Source organism: Hyla sarda, chromosome 5 (genome assembly GCF_029499605.1).
Source record: "Hyla sarda isolate aHylSar1 chromosome 5, aHylSar1.hap1, whole genome shotgun sequence".
In the NCBI taxonomy this organism is placed as follows: domain Eukaryota; kingdom Metazoa; phylum Chordata; class Amphibia; order Anura; family Hylidae; genus Hyla; species Hyla sarda.
Genome location: NC_079193.1, coordinates 55,586,156 through 55,613,276, shown reverse-complemented (window position 1 = coordinate 55,613,276; position 27,121 = coordinate 55,586,156). Strand labels below are relative to the sequence as shown.

The window sequence follows — 27,121 nt, the reverse complement described above, 5'->3', positions numbered from 1 at the left end:
GTCATGAACTACAGTCTATATTATACTTCAGAGCCGGAATCACTATACTGCAGGATTTAGAGCTGAAATCTCCCAACATCCCAAATGGTCAAATTAAGCCTTTATACTAAGACCTATATGGTAATCTTAGGAAAAAAGACTGCCCTATTCACATCATGGTTTTGGTCAGATGTCAGGGTTTTAGTCTGCAGTCGGTCGAAAAGGGGTGGGATGTACAGCCCAATGTGTTTCCAGAGGGCCCATTGACTTTAATGGGATGAAGTGTAATTCTGTTCACAATGGTTGGCCCATTGGGACACAGGATTCCTGATATATACCCCAGCATGTGACCAAAAATGTGATGGGAAGGGGGGCTTAAAAGGGTACTCCGGTGGAAAACTTTTTTTTTTTTTTTTTTAAATGAACTGGTGCCAGAAAGTTAAACATATTTGTAAACTACTTCTATTAAAAAATCTTTATCCTTCCAGTACGTATTCGCAGCTGTATACTACAGAGAAAATTCTTTGCTTTTTGAATTTCTTTTTTGTCTTGTCCACAGTGCTCCCTGCTGACACCTCTGTCCATGTCAGGAACTGTCCAGAGTAGCAGAGGTTTGCTATGAGGATTTTCTCCTACTCTGGACAGTTCCTGACATGGACAGAGGTGTCAGCAGAGAGCACTGTGGACAAGACAAAAAAGAAATTCAAAAAGAAAAGAATTTCCTCTGTAGCATACAGCTTCTAAAAAGTACTGGAAGGATAAAGATTTTTTAATAGAAGTAATTTACAAATCTCATTAACTTTCTGGCACCAGTTGATTTAAAAAATAAATATTTTTTTTTTAAAGGGGTATTCTGCCACCGAGACATCTTATCCCCTATCCTAAGAATAGGGGATACAATGTCCGATTGCGGGGGTCAGGCCGCTGGGACCCCGGGGATCTCCTAGCCAGCGTTCTTAACATTCATGTTCAAAATACGGATTTTGGGCAGCCATGGTCGTGCGACCACAGCCGTCATGCGACCACAGCAGTCACGCCCTCTCCCATAGACTTGAATGGAGGTGGGCCTGGCATGACACCACAAACATGGCATGCCCGAAGCCGTCTTTGAGAACATAAATGTTCAGAATGCCGGGGTGCTGGCCTGGAGATGGCAGGGGGGTCCACACACGATCACACATCATTTCCCCTATCCTTAGAATAGAGAATAAGATGTCTAGGGGTGGAGTACCCCTTTAACAGTTATAGGGACTTGGCTGTAATGCTCATCTACAGTTTGTAATGACACCCAAAAAAAAACTGTGTAAGAATCTCTGAACTACAATAGTACTGCAATAAAAGTAATGTATTTACAAAGTAGTGTATCTTTTTATGCAAATTATAAAATAGAAGGTTGCTCTAACCCATAGAAATAAAAAAACAACATAAAACACTACACTTATTGGGTACATTTCTGGCTTTATGTGGTGTCTTTCTGAGGTTATAATAGAGATCACCACCATCAGGATTAAGACTAGGTCCAGCACAATGTTCTGGTTAATGCATGGCCTACTTGGGATCTGAGCAGCCCAGAACTACATATAGGGCACAACATTACACCAAAAACATATCTACAAAATGGGATAAAGTGATGCGAGGGAAGAGCAAGGAGTTGGGAAACTTCATGTACTCACCATTTTTAGGTGTGCTTTGCCAGTGGCAAGAAGCACCTTTAGCACTCGCCTGATTCTGTCCATTTGACGTTAAGAAAAAGCCGCGACCACTTGTGTCACATGACTCATTTTGAAAGTGTTCCTTGATGGAATGCACAACTGTCAGTGAAGGTAAAACACACCAAGATGTGAGGATCGCCTGTCAGCTAAGCAGTGAAGGAGTTAATGTGCAATACAAGTTTACAATCAAAGAGGTCTTAGAGATCTCACAGATTATAAACATATAAAAAAAAAAATCTATAGCATGTCTTAGTCTACTATTCCAGCCCATTAGGGACACTCAATATCACCCACCACCGCCTACTATCCTCCAAGAAAATATGGACCCATCTGTCAATCCCCCCAAAAACAACCCTCCTAATGACATTCAATGCTTCAGGATTTCACAGAACATGACTGGGGAGTAAGCAAATTGCCATACTAGGGAAAGGGATAAGTCAACATAACAAGGAAGAAGCTTGGGCAGCTAGCACTGGAGAGCAAATTCAAGATGCAAAAAGTCAGCTATACATACTGTGATACTGTCCATCTGTCCTCCTATTCCCTTCAGGAAAGAAAAGCAATTGTAAGCCAAGATAGCAAAGGCTCAATTAACTTTCTGGTGAGACATAATACATGAGATGCTAAAGATATACTAATGTGGCCTCCTCTACACTCACGGCAGGAAGCCATTGTACAGGTTACAATAGTCATGATAACGTTGCCTATCAATTCACTAAACGTGTGAAATACATTGGAGCCACATTGCTTACTAGTTCAAGGGGTCTTTCGGATTTATACATCTTATCCCCTATCCAAAGGATAGGGGATAAGATGTATGATCGCAGGGGTCCCGCCGCTGGCGGGACCCCTGCGATCAAACATCTTATTCCCCTATCCTTTGGACAGGGGATAAGATGTATAAACCTGGAATACTTCTTTAACTTGGTTCCAAGACTAAAATGGCTATGCTGGTTGGGTATGGTCAGTCGACATGGTTTACAGATGGCATCTATTTAATGTAGCGAACCTTCCACTACTTCTTAGCTGCCAACGCTCAAAGGTCGTAGATGTGAAGTGAATCTTCTAACCCAAACTAAGATGGCATAACATTCAGATACTATGTTTTGTAAAATAACCATATAAATTAGGATTAAACTGACTACTGACTACTCTTAGGGACTACAGATGAAGTGGTGAAAGGGCAGCAGTCCCTAAAACCCAATCTTAGAATTAATAGTTTTATGCAGTTTACTCTGAAAGGTTTGGTCATTCTATTTACCACTAGTGAAATATCTTCATGAATGTTTACTAAATTAGTCTTAAAGATGCAAGGGACATAAACATATTTTGCAGAAAATAGAATATAAATACATAAAAATAAAAATGCATTGTTCTATACATCAAATCCTTTAAAAAAGAGAATGTTAAAGGGAATCGGTTAAATCCACCTTTCCCGAAACTGATGGTGGTTTATTTCTTTACCAAGTGTCGTGGAGGCGGAGCCAAACTGTTCATGTGCCAAAGCCTGGCATTCCTTCTTGCTCACTCTCACCTCTTAGCCCAGACTTGACTGATTTACAGGAGTCAGCTTACAATCAAAGAGGGGCTGGGAGTTGAGGGCAGGCAAGGAGGCGTGACAAGAAGCTCAGCCCTGCCTCTTTGACACTTGGCTGAGAAATACAGTGAAAAGGCAATTTTTTAAGTTTGGCAACCACCACCAGCTCCAGGAAAGGTAAAGTTTGGGTTTTATACTCTAACAACTTTTTCTTTTTCATTTTCTTTTTAACTAAAACATAGTATAAAAAAAATGTTTAAAAAAGAACAAAGCTACTATGAAGAAGCGACAATTTACAGACCTTGTAAGAAAGTGGCACAAATTGACTTTACTAACTCTGTTAGATTAAATGGGGTCCCCATTGATGGATTATCGAGACTCCCAACTAATCAGCAAAACAAAAAGAGAGGTGGCACTCAAGAGTGGGATTCACCTAAATGGGACTAAGGCCTGGATAAAAATAAAAAGCCCCTTTCTTCTGCTGATGAATAAATATTCTGGTGGTCGGGAGCCAATCAACAGTCTATTCTAAGGATAGGCCATCCAAGTATTTCCTAGAAAATCAATGTTTGGTTACCGATTGTACTTGTTTTGTCACTTCGATAGAAAGAAAATCACACATTTCTATGCTCTAACTATAGTCTGTACAATATCTTGTCTGTACATTATACTAGAACATTATATTAGCAAGACGACGGATTTATCACCACAGGTCGGCAGAGGTGTTCTTCTGCAAAGGGTATTCATGGACACCAGCAACATCTTTTAGTTTCTGTCAAGAGAAGACGTCATTAAGTAAAGTTAGCGGCTTGGCAATCACGTACCTATGTGCGTCTGGGCCATGACATCTGCTAATCTGTGAGCGGCACTGCTGCCCCCGCTCTGTGTTGAAGAGGAAGAAGTGGTTGATGTGGTTGACCCATGGATTGCTTGGCTAATCCAGTGCTCCATGTTTATACTTCCTTGGCTTGAGGTGGGAGTTCCCTGGGAGTCACCTTGTACTGAACCTTCATCCTCTGACCCTGAAGAGGTATCTGCCAAAAATACAGATATAATAAATGTACCAAAGCCCAAAACACATCTGAGGATCTGATGCCCGTTTTCACCAGGAGAAGGCTCACAGTCAGTGTGGAGGACTAGGTGGAGGATAGTGGAGGACTAGGCAGTAATGCCCATTGCAACAGATATTACTAGAAATGGAATTCACAAGATTCCAAAAACAAATTTTGGGTCAGTATAACCTCACCTGGGGGTGTGTATGCATCCATTGATGTTTGCACCACAAGGGAGCGACGTTTCGATGGCATGGGTACTGCCATTTTCCTTTCTTTATGCTTAGCAAGCGCTGCCTGGACTGCTTCTGTATGTACATCTGTAACAGCAGCAAATCAGTGTTTCTGAATGATGTAAAAAACCTTATAGCAGTGATTCTCTTTGATATACAAACCTTATTTTATCAGCTGCCCTATAAACAGAATAAAACACACAGCTACTGGATATATGGAGAATGTTCAGTCTTTCTGATCCCAATGTGGACATGAAAGTATGTAAAGATATAGCAAGTCTGGAGAACCTTTGCTTAGGACAATGAGAGGCATTTATCAAAAGTGAACTTTTGATTGCTTTTTGTTCACTTTAGATAAAAAAAAGTTGGGGTTAAAGTGGCGTCCATGTGCCAAATTTCTTAAATGGCGCACGGATGTTAATAAATGCCCTCTGAACTGCTCTGTTTAAATGTCGCAGAGCAGTGGCGGGCAATGCAGTAATGCCTCGCCCCCTCAATACAAGTCTATGGGAGGGGGCGTGGTGACAGTCACACCCCCTCCCATGGACTTGTATCGAGGGGGCGGAGCTTGATGTTACGAGGGGGCGGGGCTTGACGTCACGAGGGGGCGGGCGTGACGTCATAATACTCCGGCCTCTGTATCGCCTGTCATCTACTGCACGGAGTGAACTTTGCTCCGTGCAGTAGATGATAGGGGGCGCTGCAGGAGAGATCTCGGGGGTTCACAGTGGCGGGACCCCCGCAATCAGACATCTTATCCCCTGTCCTTTGGATAGGGGATAAGATGTCTAGGGGCAGAGAACCCTTTTAATACAATTGTCGCATGGAAACATATAGGGCAGGGTTGAATTGCCCTGGGATTTCTTCTAAATACGGTCCGTGCAAATTTTTTGTGACTTCTCAAAGAAAAATCGCACATGATAAATTAGTGACCACTGCACAAAGTGATCTAAATCCGATAATTTTGTGGTAATAAAAATTAAACATTCTAAATGAAATGTTGCAAGAAAAGTCACACAGAACCTGTCTGCGACTTTTCCTGCGACAAATTTAGACGGAAAAAGCTGTCTAAATTGTTTTATAAATTCCCCTAAATGTGCTGTTCCTCAATTCTTTCCTCCTGGAAATGTATGAATAAATTGACAAGTAGGCGTTACCGTTTCCCCTGTCAAATGGGTGTGACTGTAACCCGGCCACAAGGTAAGGTCTCAATAGGTAGAGCAGTGGTGTCAAACTATGGCCCTCCAGATGTTTTAAAACTTCAACTCCCAGCATGCCCGGACAGCCAACGGCTGTCCGGGCATGCTGGGAGTTGAAGTTTTACAACATCTGGAGGGCCACAGTTTGACACCACTGAAGTAGGGGCATAACTCTCTACTGGTAATAGTTATCAATTTATACATACATTTCTATGTTTTCATTTTTAGATTCAAACATTTAAATCATCAAAAACACAAATGCCAAATCTCTGGATGTATCTTACCAGATCGATAGCGTTCATCTCTTGAGCCTGAGGAGCGCCGACGATGATATCTAGAGGAAGAGGAAGGGGTAACGGGAGTTCTACGTTCTGGTGGTAGTACTTGGTCCACCCCTGCAGAAAGAATAAAATGTAAAAGTAAAATAATTAAAGTAATAATAAAAAATATATATATTTATTATAAATAATAATAATACATAAATAAGTACATCAAAAAATTAAAAAAAAATAATCCAGTATAAAATATATCACTAGGAACAAATGTAGGAATTCATCCATGGTGTCATTTTTGGTCGCCACATAGAAATGAAGCCAATTTTAAATTTGTTTTCCTAACTCTAAATACTACTACAAGACATTTTATTGAAATAACCCGAGTGCTTGAATCGATTAGAAATAAAATGTGGTCTGATCCAAGGTTATCCAAGCTACAATTGCAGGCCAACGCAATGTAAATAATGTAATGCTGCACAAACCGTTGTACTGGCTACTAGGGGTGTGAATCGGCAAGAATTTGGCGATACAATGCGTATCGCGATACGATATATCCCGATTCTGTTTACGAGACGATATAATGCAATATATCCCGATTCTGACTCAAAAACGATATATTGCGATTTTTACGCACGCAGTGATACCGAATATGTTTATTTTTATTTTGTTGACATGTTTTTATATAGGAATAGGGGGTGATTTTAACTTTTAATATGGAAGAGGTTAGTGTGTGTCTTTTACACTTTTTATTAAAAAAAAATTGTAATTTTTTTTTTATACACTTTATTAGAATCATTAAATTCCTCAGACAGATGAATAGAGTTCTACTGAACTCCATTAATCTGTGATCCATTGATAGAGCCTAGTCAAGCCAGGCTCTATCAATGACAGAGCCACGGGACAGCAGGAAGCAGAGGTAAGTCCTCCGGCTACCTCCACAGTGGATCGCTTGCCCGCAATTTTTTGGGTGTCTTCCAACACAGGGTGCCTCCAGTTGTTTCACCACTACAACTCCCAGCATGCCCTGACAGCAAATAGATGTCAGGGCATGCTGGGAGTTGTAGTGGTGAAACAGCTGGAGGCACCCTGTCAGGAGAACTAAGGGCGGAAGTCGGCCCCCAGCAGGCATCAGTGACGTGGTGCCTGCTGGGGAAGACTGCCTGGAAGTGAGCACACTACCAGGCAGACAAAATGCCATTTTAAGATAATAAAAAAATAAATAAATAAAGGCAGGGAGGGGTTAGGGATAGACGGGCAATAGGCAGGGACAGAAAAAATAAATAAATTTAAAAAAAAAAGAGGATGGTGGAAGCTACCCTTTAAAGGTGTACTCTGGTGGAAAACATTTTTTTTAAATCAACTGTGCCAAAAAGTTAAACAGATTTGTAAATGACTTCTATTAAAAAATCGGAATCCTTCCAGTACTTTTTAGCAGCTGTATACTATAGAGGAAATTCTTTTCTTTGTGAATTTCTTTTTTGTCTTGTCCACAGTGCTCTCTGCTGACACCTGAGGCCCGTATCAGGAACTGTCCAGAGCAGGAGAAAATCCACATAGCAAACCTATCCTGCTCTGGACAGTTCCAGACATGGACAGAGGTGTCAGCAGAGAGCACTATGGACAAGACAAAAAAGAAATTAAAAAAGAAAAGAATTTTCTCTGTAGCATACAGCTGCTAAAAAGTACTGGAAGGGTAAAGATTTTTCAATAGAAGTCATTTACAAATCTGTTTAACTTTATGGCACCAGTTGATTTTAAACAAAATGTTTTCCACCGGAGTACCCCTTTAAGTAAAAAAAAAATCTAACTTTGCCAGGTCGGGAAAATGAAAAATCATGAAGTTAACTTTTTTCCCCCTGCAATGTGGATGTTTACTCAACAAGGGAATTATTATAGTGTGTGTGTGATGTAAGTGTTTTTTTTTTTTTATCCCGTTTTCTTTGCAGTTTATTTGACATGGCTGGGACTAATTTATCAAAAGTCACACAGCCTTTTATGAATTGTGGTCGGAAGCATCAGTGATATTGATGACTGGAGATATTGCGTGGTATAGACGCTTTTTACCATGTGGTCAGACTTTTTGCATTGCACATACATTAGCCACTTTTCACAGAAGTCGCAAATGATAATCTGTAACTTCTACGGTATACACAAATGCAGTGGTGTGTAAAATCGCTCTGGGTGTAAAGTCACAAAAAAAAGTCCCAGCACAGCTTGCTGCGACTTTGTTAGGGTCTAATTTATAGGGGGGAAAAAAAAGGGTCAACACCAAGATAAATGTCCCCCAATGTGTTCAATATAAGACATGAATAGTACAGCTGTTTGTGCGTTACCAGTTTTGGTGTAGGTCAGGACTGCGACTCTGTGACACACCAAGTAATTTTAAAGTAGTGGTCTCAAAATGTGGCCCTCCAGATGTTGCAAAACTTCAACTCCCAGCATGCCCGGACAGCCAACGGCTGTCCGGGCATGCTGGGAATTGAAGTTTTGCAACATCTGGAGGGCCACAATTTGAGACCACTGTTCTGAAGGATTTACTGAAGTCATAAGTAGAGATGAGCGAACTTACAGTAAATCCGATTCGTCACGAACTTCTCGGCTCGGCAGTTGATGTCATATCCTGCGTAAATTAGTTCAGCTTTCAGTCTCCTAGGACTGTATCCACCTTTTCCAGCCCACCGGAGCACAAGAAAGCTGAACTAATTTATGCAGTAAAAGCCATCAACTGCCGAGCCGAGAAGTTCGTGACGAATCGAATTTACTGTAAGTTCGCTTATCTCTAGTCATAAGTATAAAAACATGTTTCTGTGGAAAATTGTAAATACATATATAGCATACAGCTGCAAAGATAAAACATAATAGAATACTTTTCAATGCAACAACAGAACAGAGAAGGAAAAACAAAACTAATTTTATGTAAAGTTTGGCTTCTAAGACAACATTGTTTGTACGGTCCAATTATAATTTTTCTTTCAGCAAAAATAAATAAAAAAGATGCACTGTGTAACAGACCATCTGGCTCATTCAGGTTACTGTCAGGAATTGGATTGCTCAATGTGATACGTTTAAGGCAGCAACTTCCAGCTGTCTGGGATACAACAGAATTATTAACCCAATTTATATCCTGGCGTGAGGCTGTAATATGCGTAATGTACTATGAGGACATAATTATAAGACCGTACATCTTCAAGATCCAAGAAAGAACAGTATGCACCTGGGCTCATCTGTACTAATATCACAACATGCACAAATGAGTCACAAAATACAACACTCAATATATATATATAAAATAGGATACAGACCTCAAAATATATATATATATATATATATATATATATATATATATATATATATATATATGGGAATATATGCTGACAGACTAGTTGTATGAAATTAAAATAGGTATTTATTATGGTTTAGAATAGTTTAAACTGTCCAAGCAGGGCCCTTGCTATGGACTAATTAATATCTATCTATATATATATATATATATATATATATATATATATCTACCGTATATATATATATATATATATATATATATATATATGTATAGATAGATAGATAGATAGATAGATAGATATAGATATTACAATAAAATAATATATTTTATAAATAAAAATTTTATTTTAATATATATATATATATAAATCATAAAATGTTACAGTCTCTTGTAATACCTTTTTTATTGGACTAAGCATTTTGTATAGAGAAGCTTTCGGGATTCCTCCCTTTATCAAGTCCAAAGCAAATCTAAGCTCACAAGCAGAAGACACAGGTTACATCTCACAAATTTGCATATTTGTGAGATGTAACCTGTGTCTTCTGCTTGTGAGCTTAGATTTGCTTTGGACTTGATAAAGGGAGGAATCCCGAAAGCTTCTCTATACAAAATGCTTAGTCCAATAAAAAAGGTATTACAAGAGACTGTAACATTTTATGATTTGCATCTGCATTACTGGACTAATACGGCTACTTAAATTTACTAATATATATATATATATATATATATATATATATATATATAATCCCAAAATAAAGCAGCACTACTTATCCAGTCCAACCAAAAAATTGGTGCCAGCGTCCCAAAGGACTTGATCAGAGCCCATCCAAGATAAAAACCAGATACAGGCGCAGCACTCCAACAAAATAAGTGATTTAATGTCTCATGTCAGCATTACAACGTTTCAGCTCCTCCTGGAGCCTTTTTCAAGCATGCTTGAAAAAGGCTCCAGGAGGAGCTGAAACGTTGTAATGCTGACATGAGACATTAAATCACTTATTTTGTTGGAGTGCTGCGCCTGTATCTGGTTTTTATATATATATATATATATATATATATATATATATATATATATATTATTTTACTATATATTTATTTTATTGTAATATCTATCTAAGGTATATATAATTAGTCCATAGCAAGGGCCCTGCTTGGACAATTGAAATCAGTGGTGTGGAAATAAAAAAAAAAATAACTACTTGTCCAAGGGACTAAAGCGGAACACAATCTACTTGTCCCTCAATAAAATCCACTTGTCCTGGTAGATAAAATAATTTCAACCAAAATAGTACGAAAATAAGGTCTTTATTAGTTTCCGCACTTTCGTTTTTTCCTCCTTTTTCCTATAACAGCCATAACATTTATTTTTCCATCTACAGACCCATATGAGGCTTGTTTTTTGTGGGGAAGTATACTTTGTAATGACACATTTTCATTTTTCCATAACTGAGACAAAAAAAAAAAATTTTTGTGAGGTGAAATTGAAAAAAAAAATGCAAATTTTGAGGTTTTCTTTTTTTCGCCATTCACCTTGTGGTCAACATTACATATTATTTTGATACTTTACGTCGGTCTGATTACACCAATACCAAATTTTTGTTTCCGTCACGTTTTAATAATTTTTTTTTTTTATTTAAAAAAGAAAATCCCTGACCTATAATATTTTTCTTTTTCCGTATATGAGGGGTTATTTTTTGGGCCGTAATATGCTGTTTGTATCGGTACCATTTTGGCATTGATCAGACTTTTTGAAAACTTTTTTACTTCATTTTTTCTGGGATATGATGTTATAAACATAAAAAAGCTATTCTGTGATTTGGTTTTTTTTTTAACGTTAACGCCATTTACCGTACGGGATATAAAATGTTATTTTTTAATTGTTCAGTCAATTATGCACGCGCCAATACCAAATATGTTTATTTTTATTATGTTTACATATTTTTATATGGAAAAGGGGGGTGATATGAACTTTTAGGCTACGTTCACACGGGCGGATTTAATTGCGGGTTTCCCGCTGCATATTTGAAAGGGGGCAGGCTCTTCTCAGCTGTCCGCAGCAGATTTTCCTAGGCAGAATTTATGCTGTGGAAAATCCGCTGCAAGCCCATTGAAGTCAGAAGGGCCTGCGGCGGAAAATCTGCTGTGAACAGCAGAGAAGAGACCGCCCCCTTTCAAATACGCAGCGGGAAACCTGCAAATAAATCTGCCCGTGTGAACGTACCTCTAATATGGAAGGGGTTAATGGGTGTTTTTAAACTTTTTTTTTTTTATACACTTTTTTAGGAGGAATCCTTTAGATTCCTCATACATCAATTCAGTTCTATTGAACTCCATTTGATCTGTCTTCATTTGATTGAACCTGCTCAAGACAGGCTCAATCAAATGCAGATCTATGGGGGCAGCCATGAATGCAGAAGTAAGCCCTTCGGCTACCTCCACAGGGGATTGACAAACCCCCCATCCCCCGCCCCCCACGATTGCGCTGTGGAGGTCGATCCACCCCACTTGATCACCAGGGATGGTTAAAAGATCCCTTTAGACACTGCTGTCAACTTTGACAGCGGTCATCTAAAGGGTTTATAGCCGCCCGCGGTGATCGCCGCATGCCGGACTATTAGCGGCGGCCCCGGCTACTGAAATTAGCCGAGGGCCGCCGAGTATGGAGCAGGCTTGAGTCAGGAGCTCCCTCCATACACCCTGAGTGCCGTATGAGGTGCAGACTTGCGTCCCATGCAAGTCTGCATCAGCTCCTGCACCTCACACCGGCATTATGGTCAAAAAAAAAAAAAAGGGGGAAAGTTGCTCCGGCCCTGCTTGCCCGATACAGGGCTAAGGGTATGAAAAATTCACCTGCCCGGAGCCCGGAACTACATGTCCCGGGCGTCGGGCGATAGGATTTCCACATCCCTGTAAACTATTCTAAACCATAATAAATACCTATTTTAATTTCATACAACTAGTTTGTCAGCATATATTTCCATATATATATATATATATATATATATATATATATATATATATATCTCTAGAGGTCTGTATCCTACATTGTCTTTTTTATTATTTTTTGGCACGAAGGGTTACGTGCAACACAAGCACCTTCCAGTTTTATATATACCATACATGTATATATATATATATTTTTTTTTTATATGTTTTTATTTTATTTATAAGTGTATAACTTTTTTCATATGTGTGTGTGTATATATATATATATATATATCTATCTACAGTGGGGTAAAAAAGTATTTAGTCAGGCACCAATTGTGCAAGTTCTCCCACATAAAAAGATGAGAGTCCTGTAATTTTCATCATAGGTTTACCTCAACTATGAGAGAAAGAATAGTGGGAAAGAATACAGGAAATCACATTGCAGGATTTCTAATGAATTAATTGGTAAATTCCTGGGTAAAATAAGTATTCGGTCGCCTACAAACAAGCAAGATTTCTGGCTCTCACAGACCTTTAAAGGGGTACTCCGGTGGAAAACTTCTTTTTTTTTTTAATGAACTGGTGGCAGAAAGTTAAACAGATTTGTAAATGATAAAAATAGGATATTAGTCCTCAGCTCAATATCAAAAAGATTAATGGGGGATGTCTGGTATCAATAATAGAGAAAACAAAATTAGTATATAAATGATATTTAATAGATATTAAATAGTGCGTTCCCGCACAAAAAATCCGACATGGGTGATATATCTAAGTGAGAGAATATGCCAACACAGGTTTTTATAATGTATCAAGAAAATGATCGTTAGTATTTATGTAGAACATTACATGATACATGTAGAATATCAGATAAAGTAAAATTGAAATAAAGATGAAATTAAAATAAAAATGTAAATAAATATGGGTAATAAAAATACAGATAAAGTGAATATTAAAAATGAATAATGAAATGAAGATAAAAATAAATAAAAATAAAATTAAAAAATAAAAATAAAAATGAAAATAAAAATAGATGAAAAAAAAAATATAAATAAAATAATAACTAAAAAAAAAAATATAAATAAATTAAAATAAAGAAAAAATAATAAAAATTTTCATTTTTATTTTTTAATTTTATTTTTATTTATTTTTATCTTCATTTCATTATTCATTTTTAATATTCACTTTATCTGTATTTTTATTACCCATATTTATTTTAATTTTTATTTCAATTTCATCTTTATTTCAATTTTACTTTATCTGATATTCTACATATATCATGTAATGTTCTACATAAATACTAACGATCATTTTCTTGATACATTATAAAAACCTGTGTTGGCATATTCTCTCACTTAGATATATCACCCATGTCGGATTTTTTCTTTTACCCGATAGTCAGAGTTCATGCCACTATTCCTTACCAGGTCTTAGATATAATTCTAATTGTTTGGAGGCTTATAAAAACGAGCAGAGACCGCATATGGTCATACACCACTGAGGAAGGGGCACTACTAATCTGCTTTGAACCCCAAAACGCGTTTGGTGACTGTGATTGAGCCTTTTTATATTGGTCTAGTTCACACTACAGCTGCGGTTATACAAGCACTGATCGGATAGTTCCTCTCTGGAGAGATCTCACTTATCATTCATTTATTACATGGTCCTGTATTCAAATCCATCTGCTGAACCGGTGCAGAGCCCTCCATCATTGGATCAATATTTCTATCTGCATGCATCATTGATATTCAACATCATCTAGTATCAACTAACCTCCCGCACAAGGTCAGCTGACTTGCCATCAGCTGACCTGCTACGTCAGACGCCAAGAGTTAACTCGCCGGTGAGAGCGGCTGGATACTCTGCGACCAACGATCCGCCCCGGCTAGAGTACACCTGACGCCAAGGGACAGCTCGCCGGTGAGAGCGGCTGTATATCCTGCGACCATCACGCCGCCCCGGCTAGAGCGCATCTGTCCATCGTCCATCTGTCCACCAGCGGTGCGGTGAGTGGCACAATCTTGCCAGCGATTATATTTTCATTTGCAGGCCATTTGGCTGTGGAGTGGAGAAACCGGCAACAGCGATCCAATTCTAATACCCACTATACAAATTGATTTATATGTTATAATCATATACAGCATACGATTTTATCACAGGACATTGTTCCAGGCCAATTGTAGGATTCATCCTACAGGACACAACTCCATCATCTATAGGACTGTCACTTTTATTATTTACAGGACATTTTGCATATTTTATCAAATTTTTTTTTTCTTTTCTATCAAGCTATTTCCTTTCCAGGAGGAACGTTTTTATTTTTTATTTTTATTTATTTTTGTGTGCACTGAATTTACTACCATTCTGATCAGAGTAACACTGTATGTCACATTATCACCCAGTGTATCATTATATGGCTGTTAGCCATAATAGATACATTTGTTATTAGGAGTAGCATTCGCTCTGTAGTGTAATAACTTGTTGCATTTTTTATATTTATTACTTTTTAACTAATTGTGCGCCACTGTAGGGCCCTGCGGGAACGCACTATTTAATATCTATTAAATATCATAGTTACATAGTAACTATGATATTTAATAGATATTAAATAATATCATTTATATACTAATTTTGTTTTCTCTATTATTGATACCAGACATCCCCCATTAATCTTTTTAATATTGAGCTGAGGACTAATATCCTATTATTATCATTTTTCTATAGCTCTCTGTGGGGGAGAGCTTTTAGTTAACCTCGCTCATTTTTGTGGTTGAGCTACACATATCTGCATTTCCAGATTTGTAAATTACTTCTATAAATAAATCTTAATCCTTTCAGTACTTTTTAGCAGCTGTTTGCTACAGAGAAAAATCTTTATTTTTTTTTTATTTATTTTTTGTGTTGTTCACAGTGCTCTCTGCTGATACCTGATGCCCGTATCAGCAGGAACTGTCCAGAGCAGGAAAAAATCCCCATAACAAACCTATGCTCTACTGAACAGTTCCTGACACTGACAGGTGTCAGAGCACTGTGGACAACACAAAAAAGAAATTCAAAAAGTAAAGAATTTCCTCTGTAGCATACAGCTGCTAAAAAGTACTAAAAGGTTTAAAACATTTTAATAGATGTAATTTACAAATCTGTTTAACTTTCAGGCACCAGTTCATTTAAAAAAAAAAAAAAAAAGTTTTCCACCGGAGTACCCCTTTCACTTCTCTTTAAGAGTCTTCTCTCTCCTTCACTCGTAACCTGTATTAATGGCACCTGTTTGTTATCAGTATAAAAGACACCTGTCCACAAACTCAAACAGTCCTACTTCAAACTCCACTATGGCCAAGACCAAAGAGCTGTCGAAGGACACCAGAAACAAAATTGTAGACCTGCACCAGGATGGGAAGACTAAATCTGAAATAGGCACGCAGCTTGGTGTGAAGAAATCAACTGTGGGAGCAATTATTAGAAAATGGAAGACATACAAGACCACTGATAATCTCCCTCGATCTGGGGCTCCACGCAAGATATCACCCCTTGGTGTCAAAATGATCACAAGAATGGTGAGAAAATATCCCAGAACCACACGGGGGAACCTAGTAAATGCCCTGCAGAGAGCTGGGACCAAAGTAACAAAGGCTACCATCAGTAACACACTACGCCGCCAGGGACTCAAATCATGCAGTGCCAGATGTGTCCCCCTGCTTGAGCCAGTACATGTCCGGGCCCATCTGAAGTTTGCTAGAGAGCATTTGGATGATCCAGAAGAGGATTGGGAGAATGTCAGATAAAACCACAGTAGAACTTTTTGGTAAAAACTCAACTCGTTGTGTTTGGAGGAGAAGGAATGCTGAGTTGCATCCAAAGAACACCATACCTACTGTGAAGCATGGGGGTGGAAACATCATGCTTTGGGGCTGTTTTACTGAAAAGGGACAAGGACGACTTATCCGTATAAAGGAAAGAATGAATGAGGCCATGTATCATGAGATTTTGAGTGAAAACCTCCTTCCAACAGCAAGGGCATTGAAGATGAAACGTGGCTGGGTCTTTCAGCATGACAATGATCCCAAACACACCACCCGGGCAATAAAGGAGTGGCTTTATAAGAAGCATTTCAAGGTCCTTGAGTGGCCTAGCCAGTCTCCAGATCTCAACCCCATAGAAAAACCTTGGAGGGAGGCGAAAGTCCGTGTTGCCCAGCGACAGCCCCAAAACATCACTGCTCTAGAGGAGATCTGCATGGAGGAATGGGCCAAAATACCAGCAGCAGTGTGTGAAAACCTTGTGAAGACTTACAGAAAATGTTTGACCTCTGTCATTGCCAACAAAGGGTATATAACAAAGTTTTGAGATGAACTTTTGTCATTGACCAAATACTTATTTTCCACCATAATTTTCAAATAAATTCTTAAAAAATCAGACAATGTGATTTTATGGATTTATTTTCTCATGTCTCTCATAGTTGAGTTATACCTATGACGAAAATTACAGGCCTCTTATCTTTTTAAGTGGGAGAACTTGCATAATGGGTGGCTGACTAAATACTTTTTCGCCCCACTGTATATGTATATATATATATATATACACAAGATTTGTGTGTGTATATGTATATATATTTGGGGGTGCACCGAAATGTCGGCCGCTGAAAATTTTCCACCAAAAATGGCCCTTTCGGCCAAGGGAAGTTTCTGCCAATAACTTAGGTGGGCGTGGCTTAACACCTTCCCAACCCTTGACATACATGTATGTTATGGGTTGGGAGAGCGGACCTGACATGACACGCGTCTGCGGGTTTAGTCCACGTCATAAACGGGAGATGCCTGCTGCTATCAGCAGCTGACATCTGCCTGTAATGATGGAAATCAGAGATTGCTCCAATGTCCGTCATTTAACTGGTTAACGACCACGTCATTGTGCCGTTAACCGTGTACCGGTGATTGCCGCGGATGGCTATTAACCCTTTAGATCGCTGCTATCAAAGCGGACAGTGGCGTCTAAAGGGACATGTAAATGCTCCCTGGTGGTCCAGTGGGGTGGATCGCGAACCCCAACAAAATCCCCCCTCAATCCCCCCAGCAGCGCAATTGCGGGGGACAATCCACTGTGGAGGTAGCCAGAGGGCTTACCTCTGCATCACTGGTGTCTGTGGCTCTTCATTTGATTGAGCCTGGATGGAGCAGGCTCAACCAAATGAGCAAAGATCACACAGATCAATGGAGTTCTATGGAACTCCATTGATCTGTATGAGGAATCTAATGATTACTCCTAAAAGTCCTCTAAGGGGACTAATAAAGTGTAAAGAAAAAAGTAAAAAAAAAAAAAAAAAAACACCCATTAACCAAATCCTTTTGGTCACATTAGATCCCAAAAAAAAAAAAAAAAAAAATAATGTGTGTTCTTTAAAAAAAAAGTGTACAAACAACATATTTATCACATCCCATGCAACTATTCAATACATTTGGTGCACATACACGTTACCACCACACACATTAAAGGTGTAGAAAAATCATTCATCTACACCAACTTAAAGGGGTTATCCAGGAAAAAACTTTTGTATATATATCAACTGGCTCCAGAAAGTTAAACAGATTTGTAAATTACTTCTATTAAAAAAATCTTAATCCTTTCAGTACTTATGAGCTGATGAAGTTGAGTTGTTCTTTTCTGTCTAAGTGCTCTCTGATGACACGTGTCTTGGGAACCGCCCAGTTTAGAAGCAAATCCCCATAGCAAACCTCTTTTACTCTGTGCAGTTCCCGAGACAAGCAGAGATGTCAGCAGAGAGCACTGTTGCCAGACAGAAAACAACTACTCAACTTCAGCAGCTGATAGTTATTGAAAGGATTAAGATTTTTTAAGAGAAGTAATTTACAAATCTGTTTAACTTTCTGGAGCCAGTTGATATAAATGGAATACCCCTCTAATAAATCCCCCTTATGTCTCTATTTCATTGCTCCCCATGCATTTTGCTGTTAACCATGGTATGAGATGTTCTTATTATGTTTGTTACTGCATATTTGATGCTCCGTACCTGTAGCCTGTTCTCCTCACTCTGTTTTGTTTTGCCGTCTGTACCCCTTGCTGTTCAATAGAACATTTTATTTTTAATTTTATTTTTTTTTTATATGAAAAAAGATTGGAATAGTGTTCCAGCCTCTTGCCCACTGCGGCATGCTCCACAGTTATTTACAGAACCCACCGCAGACGCTGCATTGATCAATAGTGGGCTGTGTCCCACTTCATGGCTCAAATTGTTGTCTAGCTGGAGTTATTTTTTTTTTTTACAATAGTTTTTATAGCTGTAGTTATTATTTTTTTTTTTTTACAATAGTTTATATAGCGGTAGTTATTTTGTATCATGATGTGGGCCTGGCTATATAACCAGGCTACGGACACAGCTGAAAAGCATGTTTTTTAATGCTTTGTTTGTACCTGTTATGGTGCAAAATAGACTTTCTCCATTGGTTGTTATTAAAAATTTTACTTTACCTTTATAGCCTATGCAGCTTGCTGTAGGAGCTCTATTTTCTCTTTACTTGTATGTACAAAGCCTATATCATTCTCCCCTGCCTTGTATCTACTCACTTCTCTCTCTCTCTAGCCTAGTGTTTCCCAACCAGGGTGCCTCCAGCTGTTGCAAAACTACAACTCCCAACATGCCCGGACAGCCAAAGAGTTGTAGTTTTGCAACAGGCGGAGGCACCCTGGTTGGGAAACACTGCTCTAGCCTGTGTGAGCTGTCCTCTGGGGTTTCTCCCCCAGAGCTGGCATGTTACCCTATCACCATCGCTGTTGCTGTCTATAACACTGGGAAACAGAAAGTGCATCTGGTGGATGTCTCTAATATTTCTCTTAGTAGCATTTAAAGGGGTACTCCACTGGAAAACTTTTTATTTATTTATTTATTTATTTATTTATTTTTACATCAACTGGTGCCAGAAAGTTAAACAGATTTGTAAATGACTTCTATTTAAAAATCTTAATCCTTCCAGTACTTATCAGCTGCTGTATTTTCCAGAGGAAGTTCTTTTCTTTTTGAAATTCCTTTCTGTCTGACCACAGTGCTCTCTGCTGACACCTCTGTTCACGTCAGGAACTGTCCAGAGTAGGACCAAATTCCCAAAGGGAACCTCTCCTTCTCTGGACTTTTCTTAAAATGGACAGAGGTGTCAGCAGAGAGCACTGAGGTCAGGCAGAAAGGAAATTCAAAAAGAAAAGAACTTCCTCTGGAAAATACAGCAACTGATAAGTACTGGAAGGATTAAGATTTTTAAATAGAAGTAATTTACAAATGTGTTTAACTTTCTGTTCTGGCACCAGTTGATTTAAAAAAAAAAAAAAAAAAAAAAAAAAGTTTTCCAGGGGAGTACCCCTTTAAATAGTTGAAAAAACTATTTAGAAAGTTGCATCATTTTCCATTCAAGAAACAAATGGGGTTTTTTAATAAATCTGTTTAATAAATCTTTTTCTAATCTCAGTCCTACTTTAGTTTTGGGGCAACTAGTACGGTATATAAATAGTAACAGAACAGGACTTCCCACCGGGCACTGGGTAAAGGTAGGGGTAGGACATACACCCTGTTATTTAGGACGTAGAACCTGGACTGCAATGTCAGTCAGTAACTCACAAGTAGCCACCAGACTTCTGGCCTAGTTATGTCCACAGATGTCCAGCTATCCATTGTCATTTCCTGGAAGTAGGCTGGAATTAGGCCGGTTTTAATAAAAACATATGGCATGTGGCATTTTTCATTTTAGCAAACTGGCAGAAGCTCATACGTCTATGCCTAATTTTTGGCCAGAGAGAGCGCTGGGTACAATGCTGAAATGTTGATCAATGCTATGCTACTTTCTGATGCAGGGTGGTTCCATCTCTGGACATAAGGGAATTAAAGGGGTTATCCAGGAAAAAACTTATATATATCAACTGGCTCCAGAAAGTTAAACAAATTTGTAAATTACTTCTATTAAAAAATCTTAATAATTTCAGTACTTATCAGCTGAGGAAGTTAAAGGGTAGCTCACACCATCCTATTTTTTTTTCGTTGCTAGCCCTTTCCCCCACCGCTACTGCACTAGCCCGTTCAATACTCCCCCCCCCCCCGCCCCGCATACCCCGTTCCCTCATTACACTTGCAGTTACTGCAGAGTCCGGCAGCAGACGTGCAGGGACAGCGGCGGCGGCGATGTGCGGGAGGAGTGGCCTCCCAGCCAGTGGCCGGGGAGCCAATGCGCTCGCTCCCGCCTGTCTGATTGACAGGCAGGGAGCGAGTGCAGCCTAACTGAAAAAGGACTGATTGCCACTCCAAAATCAGTCCTTTTTCAGTAGCCGGTTTTTAAATGTAAATTAAAACCTTTTTAATAAAAAAAATGTAATAAAAGTATATTAGAGATATGTTGTAGTACATAAGTACTACAACAGATCAAAAAATAAAGTTGGTGACAGTGCCCATTTAAAGGAGAACTCTTGAATATAAAAATTGTGGCCCATACTGCCGGCAGTAAAAAAAATAAAGATGTACATACCTTCCTCCGCTCCCCCGGGGCCTCCGGTAACCGGCTCCGGTCTCTGCCGCGATCCACTTCCTGGTTGCCGGTGGTCGGATGAGTCATACTGCGCTCAGCCAATCACCAGCCGCAGCGAAGTCTGACTCGGCCGGCGATAGGCTGAGCGGCAGTGTGAAAACGCTTCAGGACACAAAATTCTTCACTACACCGGCACCTGCGGCCAGGGCCGAAAACGTCACACTGCCGCTCAGCCTATCGTCGGCCGAGTCTGACTTCGCTGCGGCTGGTGATTGGCTGAGCGCAGTATGACTCATCCGACCACCGGCAACCGGGAAGTGGATGCGGGGGAGACTGGAGCCGGTTACCGGAGGCCCTGGGGGAGCGGAGGAAGGTATGTATCTTTATTTTTTTACTGTCGGCAGTATGGGCCACAATTTTTATATTCCAGAGTTCTCCTTTAAGTTGTTCTTTTCTGTCTAAGTGCTCTCTGATGACACCTGTCTCAGGAAATGTCCAGTTTAGAAGCAAATCCCCATAGCAAACCTCTTCTACTGTGTGCAGTTCCCGAGACAAGCAGAGATGTCAGTAGAGAGCACTGTTGCCAGACAGAAAACAACAACTCAACTTCAGCAGCTGATAATTATTGAAAGGATTAAAAAATTTTAATAGAAGTAATTTACAAATCTGTTTAACTTTCTGGAGCCAGTTGACATAAAAAAAAAAAGTTTTTTCCTGGAATACCCCTTTAAACCCTACATTTTGTCAAATAATAACAACAATGTAAGCCAAGTGGTAGCATAATTCAATTGACACATATGAGCATTATCCTATACCTGTAAATAGATACTAGTAACCACTGAATGCCCCTTCTCCCAGACTCGAAGTACCAACTACCTGCCCTACTACCATTATGAACCCAATCCACATCCACCAATCTACTCCAGGCATCAACCTAGCATGTCCCACTATAAACCAAGAACCTAATTTATTTGTATACTTAGATTCTATACACGAACAGCAAAGTAACTAAAGATGACATGGGCAATGAGTAAGAAAAACAAGCAATAAATCATAGGAAAAAAATGAATGCATTACCAGGGTATCACATGTGTGTTCAGACAAAAAATGTATTTATAAAATGTCAGAAGGCTCAAATAAAACAGAATTAGAAAACCATGTTAAACAGGGCCTGTGGCCTCTTCTAACCCCGATTTAGCTGATATTGTAAATGACATAACATTTGTAAAGCATATTCTCTTGTTGAATACAGATCTCTGCGTTGTGCCATTCATCTATTATTCCTCTTCAGAATGTATGAATAAATTGACAAATGGGTGTTAGCACTTCACATGCCAATAGGGCGTGTCCCTACTCAGAACAACCAATGAGAGCTGACCATGTCAGAATGTGTAGAAAGGATATGCAAATCAGTTTTCTCTTGGCACCTTTCCCAGGTAGCTTTCCCTTAGTCAGTGTTTCACTCCAACTAGGAGTCTTAGAATATGACTGGGAATGCATGGAAGCCAGAAATCTCTCCAAAAAGAAAGAATGGCCATTTAAAGGGGTACTCCGGTGGAAAACTTTTTTTTTTTTTTTTATCAACTGTTGCCAGAAAGTTAAACAGATTTGTAAATGACTTCTATTAAAAAATCTTAATCCTTCCAGTACTTATTAGCTGCTGAATACTACAGTGGAAATTATTTTCTTTTTGGAACACAGATCTCTCTGCTGACATCACGAGCACAGAGCTCTCTGCTGACATCTTGACCACAGTGCTCTCTGCTGACATCTCTGTCATTTTAAGAACTGTCCAGAGTAGGAGAAAATCCCCATAGCAAACATATGCTGGTATGGACAGTTCCTAAAATGAACAGAGATGTCAGCAGTGAGCACTGTGCTTGTGATGTCAGCAGAGAGCACTGTGTTCCAAAAAGAAAATAATTTTCTCTGTAGTATTCTGCAGCTAATAAGTACTGGAAGGATTAAGATTTTTTAATAGAAGTAATTTACAAATCTGTTTAAATTTCTGGCACCAGTTAATTTATTGAAAAAAAGTTTTCCATCGGAGTACCAGTGGCGTCGCTAGGGGGGGGCCAGAGGGGGCCATGGCCCCCCCTAGATCAGGCCGTGCCCCCCCTTGGGCCCCCCCAATTTAAAAATAAAATGGTCCCCCCCAATTTAAAATAAATGTCCCGATACATTGATGGCTCCGCCCCCAGCACAGGAGAGGACAGGCGGAGAGCTGACAGGTCACACAGCAGAGCGTCCCTTTCATGTGAGGTGAGTGATGTCCCGTGTCCTCCCTCTCTCCCCCTGATCAGCAGTATAACCGGGGGCTGAGTAATGTGTATGGTAGCAGTCCAGAGGGGTCACTTTCCCTCCTCCAGTGTCCACAGGTCACCAACAGGCCACATTATCACAAAAATTTTTGGGAAAAATCGCGGCAAAAATTGCGCGCTTTTACCGCGATTTTTCGTAAATCGCGGTAAAACAGCGCAATTTTTGCCGCGATTTTTCCATAAATTGTTCTGGTAATGTGACCTGTTGGAGACCTGTGGACACTGGAGGAGGGAAAGTGACCCCTCTGGAAGAACAACATGTGAACACATTAACCCCTCATTAACCCCTTAAGGGTATATTCACATGTACAGGATCTGCTGCATAATTTTGCTGCATATTTTGTGCAGCTGATTTTGCTACCCATTAGCTTCAATAGGTAGCAAAATCAGCTGCAGAAAATATGCAGCAGATCCTGTATGTGTGAGCGTATCCTAAGGGCTCATTCAGGGGTGGATCCGCAGTGTATTTTACGCTGCGGATCCCCCAACAATGGACCCTACAGTGCTGCCTCCATCTGTGCCTGCTCATAACGGGAATCAGCCACTACGAGCAGACACGCTTTGATGTGTATACTCGCGCACATCATGGCCGCTCCTCCTGCTCTCTGAACTAGGCCGATGTGTGCATTGTCAGGGGGATCGGCAGCGTAAAATATGCTGGGGATCCATCCGTGTAAATGAGCCCTAAGGACACAAGGCGTCTACGCACAGTGCCTACTCCCACTGTGTTGTATAAATCATTAGCTAGAACCCTCGGCTAATGCCAGATATCCCCAATCAGGCTGATGTCCGACATTAACACTTTAGATGCCGCTATCAAAGTTGATGGTAGTGTCCAAAAGTTTTAACGACTTAAGGTCCGAGCGTTTTTCCGTTTTTGTACTTTTGTTTTTTCCTCCTTACCTTTTAAAAATCATAACCCTTTCAATTTTGCACCTAAAAGTCCATATGATGCTTATTTTTTGCACCACCAATTCTACTTTATAATGACATCAGTCATTTACCCAAAAATCTATGGCAAAAACGGAAAAAAAAATCATTGTGTGTTTATATATATATATATATATAATATATATATATATATATATATATATATATATATATATGTGTGTGTGTGTGTGTGTATAAATACACATACACACATTTTAAAATTGCCCCCCCACTTTTGTCACTGGCCCCCCATGTGCCCCCCCTAAATTTGAATGCTGGAGACGCCACTGCGGAGTACCCCTTTAAAGACAGCTGTAATATAGTATCGCCGCATGCATAAATGTGCAAACTACAAAAATATAACATTAATTAAACTGAATGGTCAATGGCATACACGTAAAAAAAAATGCGTATTTTTTGCTTATATGAGTCTGTAGGTGGAAAATTTAAAGCGTAATTATTTTTAGAAGGTGAGGAGGAAAAAACAAAAGTGCAAAAATAAAAAATGGCCAGGTCCTTAAGGGGTTAAGCACTGGGTGGATATAAAAGGCCTCTTCAGGTGTTGTTCTGTGCTGGTTATAAGACATGTACTCCGTCCACGTTGGCATGATGTTTATTATGTCTGTCCGTGCATATATCCTGAGTTTTAACCATGGTTATCTGTCCTGTTTGATATATAGATTTTAGCTTCCTTTGTTTTAGTACATTTGTTGGGTTTTAGTATTCTTGTATGTTTGATCTGCATTTGTTTTGCATTGCCTTAGTCTGCATTCACACTGTGCGTTTTGTCAGTCCTGTTTTGACCTTGTTTGATCCTGAAACTCCGAGGGTAGAATCCTGTTCTGAGCCTAGGGCTAATCCGTCTATCTAGGAGTGAGTGAGTCTTGTGCCTGTAACCGTGTTTGCTTGTATTTAGGATTTTTGTTTCCTCCTAGGCTAGTATTCTGATCACTCTGTGGCGCGTGCCCACTAGCTAGTAGCCGATTTGGTTTTGTTATTGATGTCCCTCCTTGCTTGGAGTGGAGTGTCTAGTGTGTTTCTTGTTCTGAGTCCAGTGTGAACAGTACTCTTGATTTCCTGACCCATTTAGTGTTCTGACATTCAGTTAACCTGTTCATCCCCTGCATCTCCTGATTTTGTCTGCTGTAAACTTATCCTCATATCTAGTCTTGTACAGATTACCATATCTGCCATTAATCTTGATTTCAGTTTCTGAACTGTATGTTAGTATGCTATATCTTGCCTTATTTGTATTTATATAGCTGCTTGTTGGACATGTACAGTTGGTTTGTTTTGTCTGACTCGGACGCCCATGCACTTTAGTGCCAGTCAAGGGGAGATTTCTGGCTTAACATACATTCCCAGTCATGTTCTATGAATCATAGCTGGAGTGAAACACTGACTTTAAAGATTAAAGGGGCATTGAAGGCCAAAACTTTTTTATATATATTAACTGGCTCCGTAAAGTTAAACAGATTTGTAAATTACTTCTATTAAAAAAATCTTAATCCTTCCAATAGTTATTAGCTTCTGAAGTTGAGTTGTTGTTTTCTGTCTAACTGCTCTCTAATGACTCACATCCCGGGAGCTGTGCAGTTCCTATGGGGATATTCTCCCATCATGCACAGCTCCTGGGATGTGACATCATCATTGAGCAGTTAGACAGAAAACTTCAGAAGCTAATAACTATTGGAAGGATTAAGATTTTTTTAATAGAAGTAATTTACAAATCTGTTTAACTTTCCGGAGCCAGTTGATATATATAAAAAAAGGTTTTGCCTGGAATACCCCTTTAACTACTATAAAAGGTTTCATGAGAAAGCTGCTTTACATATCCTTTCTTCTCAGAATTCCCAGTGGACCATGAATGGCCCATAAGTCTCCACACGGTTTAAAGAAGCTCTCCTTACAGGAGTAATGGCACAATGCAGAATCCAAAGAAAATGCTTTAGGATTGTTGTTTTTACAGTAAATACAAATATTCATTAACACTTATATGTCAGGAGAGCTGAGAGGTCTTCTCCAAATCATGTAGATAAGTTAATAAAACCCGGACCACACCTTGTAGCTGAGGAAGATAGGCTCCTATTAACTTCGATCTTTTCTTTTCATACCCTTTCTGTGTGATGTCACCTGCCAAAAATAAGAGAAATGGATGACGCTCTGAACTTATTTCTTTATTGCTTTTTTATTTGAGAAATTTCACCAGTGTTCCATCAGACATAGAGAAAACACAAGCCAAGTGACAGGTCAGCAGAACACAAGCCACAACAACTATATCCAAAGCCAAAGCAATGTAGACGCAGAAAAACAGATACATGTGGTAGGAATATCCATTAGTGACTAAGCAAGAATGACTTCAGGGTTTTATTGAAGACCACGCCTTGCTATTACTTTATTTATAGATAAGACACTGGAAATAGTCATGGGATACAGCAATGTATTCAGTTTTTTATGCAATAGTGAGAGAACAAATAGCAGGGTTATGTATGGAAACGTATTCCCTGTTATAGCTTTATTGCCAAAAAGTCTAAACAACCATATAAAACATATACAAGGACTGTACCACATTTATTATAACAGTTTATGATAGGCTGTGGTCTGGGCTCCATAAACAGCATCCGACAGCCTGACAAAGACTCTGCTGACAATTATTTTTTCTTTATCTACCATCCTACTGCATTATCAAATCCCGTCTGATGTCATAATGTTAGAGAAAAAATAAATTATAAATGTTTGTGTGTAAAATCTGCCACCTTCATCAGAGCATCAGCTGACTCATTGGACCTCATTTAGAGTGGGTTCACACTACGTTTTCTCCCATACGGGAGCGCATACGGCAGGGGGGAGCTAAAACCTCACGCTCCCGTATGCCTTCGTATGCGCTCCCGTATGTTATTCATTTCAATGAGCCGGCCGGAGTGAAACGTTCGGTCCGGTCGGCTCATTTTTGCGCCGTATGCGCTTTTACAACTGGACCTAAAACTGTGGTCAACCACGGTTTGAGGTCCGGTTGTAAAAGCACATACGGCGCAAAAATGAGCCGACCGGACCGAACGTTTCACTCCGGCCGGCTCATTGAAATGAATGACATACGGGAGCGCATAGAAAGGTATACGGGAGCGCGAGGTTTTAGCTCCCCCCTGCCGTATGCGC

The 27,121-nt window shown here is 39.5% G+C and overlaps 1 protein-coding gene across 10 annotated transcripts in view; it reads right to left on the bottom strand.

The window, feature by feature from the left end:
- The window catches only part of DIP2C (disco interacting protein 2 homolog C), a 496,242-nt gene that overhangs the window by 218,846 nt on the left and 250,275 nt on the right, over positions 1-27,121 (bottom strand). For 5 of the 10 annotated variants that reach the window (XM_056519534.1, XM_056519533.1, XM_056519536.1 and 2 more), the window contains 6 exons: positions 26,027-26,098; positions 5,997-6,107; positions 4,475-4,600; positions 4,053-4,262; positions 2,206-2,235; positions 1,653-1,790 (listed from right to left, as the gene is read on the bottom strand). In XM_056519534.1, coding sequence (XP_056375509.1) covers positions 1,653-1,790; positions 2,206-2,235; positions 4,053-4,262; positions 4,475-4,600; positions 5,997-6,107; positions 26,027-26,098 — 687 coding nt within the window. The remainder of the gene's footprint in view (positions 1-1,652; positions 1,791-2,205; positions 2,236-4,052; positions 4,263-4,474; positions 4,601-5,996; positions 6,108-26,026; positions 26,099-27,121) is intronic. The other 5 variants (XM_056519540.1, XM_056519535.1, XM_056519538.1 and 2 more) reach the window with 4 other exon arrangements.